At 42.6% G+C, this 1,309-nt stretch overlaps 1 protein-coding gene across 1 annotated transcript in view; it reads left to right on the forward strand.

Moving 5' to 3' along the window:
• IGF1R (insulin-like growth factor 1 receptor) overlaps positions 1-1,309 on the forward strand; it is a gene marked incomplete at its 5' end in the record, with an annotated part of 41,246 nt that overhangs the window by 23,706 nt on the left and 16,231 nt on the right. The window contains one exon of the mRNA XM_010072883.1: positions 457-527. Coding sequence (XP_010071185.1) covers positions 457-527 — 71 coding nt within the window. The remainder of the gene's footprint in view (positions 1-456; positions 528-1,309) is intronic.

Raw genomic sequence — 1,309 nt, forward strand, 5'->3', positions numbered from 1 at the left:
GAGTTGGTGGCTGTTTTTAAATGAAAATAATAGAAACATTTGCAGTTAAATGGAATTCCCCATTAAAAAGTTTTATCCTTTTCTAGATCACTTCTCTCCCACAGTAGAGCAGGTGATGTTAAAGTATGTTCTCAGCCACGGGTCTCCTGGGTGTATCACGATACAGCTGCCTTTCTCAAAGGGATTTACCCAGCAGCTGAAGTGCCTTGTGTTTATGCTTTTCTGATTATGATTTGGTATAGAGAAGAGTGCAGGTTTCCGTTTCCTGGGAAAGCTGTTCTGGGCTGTTTTCCCCTTGAGTATGTGACGTAGAAGAACTTGGTTTGTCCCCTTTGTCTGAAGAGCTCTCCACATACAGTAAATAATATTCTGTCCTTGAGCAAATGGTGCAAAAGCTGAAGAACAGGTGGTTTGAAATTTACTTAAAGATTAAAGAAGAAAAAAATATTTCAACAGGAACAGTGACAGACTGGGCAATGGAGTACTTTACGCTTCTGTGAACCCCGAGTACTTCAGTGCTTCAGATGGTAAGTATGGCCTTACACTTCTGGTGCTTTTATTTTCATATATTCTCTTTGTATCTGATTTTGAAAGGTACAAAACTTGAAGAGATGTAAAACCATTCTCTGTCTTTGTTTTATTACCACAGCCATGGATTCCATCATTGATGATACGTAAATGTCTCTTGTCTGTTGAAACTGTAGAGTCTTTGCAATTTTTCCTGTAGTTTATTCAGCTGAGGCAAACGTGAGGTGTGGTTGTCTGTAATGAGGATGTGCCCATGCTGTACAGATTATGTACGTGTGGAGCCTTTCAAGTGCAGGAGGAGATCAGACGAATTTCCTTGGGGAGTCCCTTCTTCTCTTTATGGTTTAGTTTGGTGCTACTGCTGTAGACTTCTTGCTGGAATACTGTTTCCAAAAGCTCCCAGGAGGCTAATGGGCTTAGCCAGCGTGACAGTGGACTCTTTCACTGTTATTTTTTATAGCAGCACCATCAGGGTTAAAGGTCTGACAATGTTCATGCTATAATCCTCTATTTTTGCATCCTGTCATTTCACCCACCCAGAGCATGTGACACAACTGTCCCCGACTTTGGTGACTGATAGGCAGCAGCATCCGTGACTACTCAGATGTCTTCTTGCCTGAGGCAGTCCTCCCTCCTGGCAGTCACCTTCTGAGATCTCTCTTCTGCCTCAGATCAAAGACTTGCAGCAGCAAGTTCTGCCTTTACTGGGGCAACACTGTGTGTGCAAGTGATCAGAATAGTTTCATGCAAAGAGCCTACTACATCAGAGAGCCTCTTTCCC

This window comes from Pterocles gutturalis, unplaced genomic scaffold, assembly GCF_000699245.1.
Source record: "Pterocles gutturalis isolate BGI_N339 unplaced genomic scaffold, ASM69924v1 scaffold38742, whole genome shotgun sequence".
Taxonomy (NCBI): Eukaryota; Metazoa; Chordata; class Aves; order Pterocliformes; family Pteroclidae; genus Pterocles; species Pterocles gutturalis.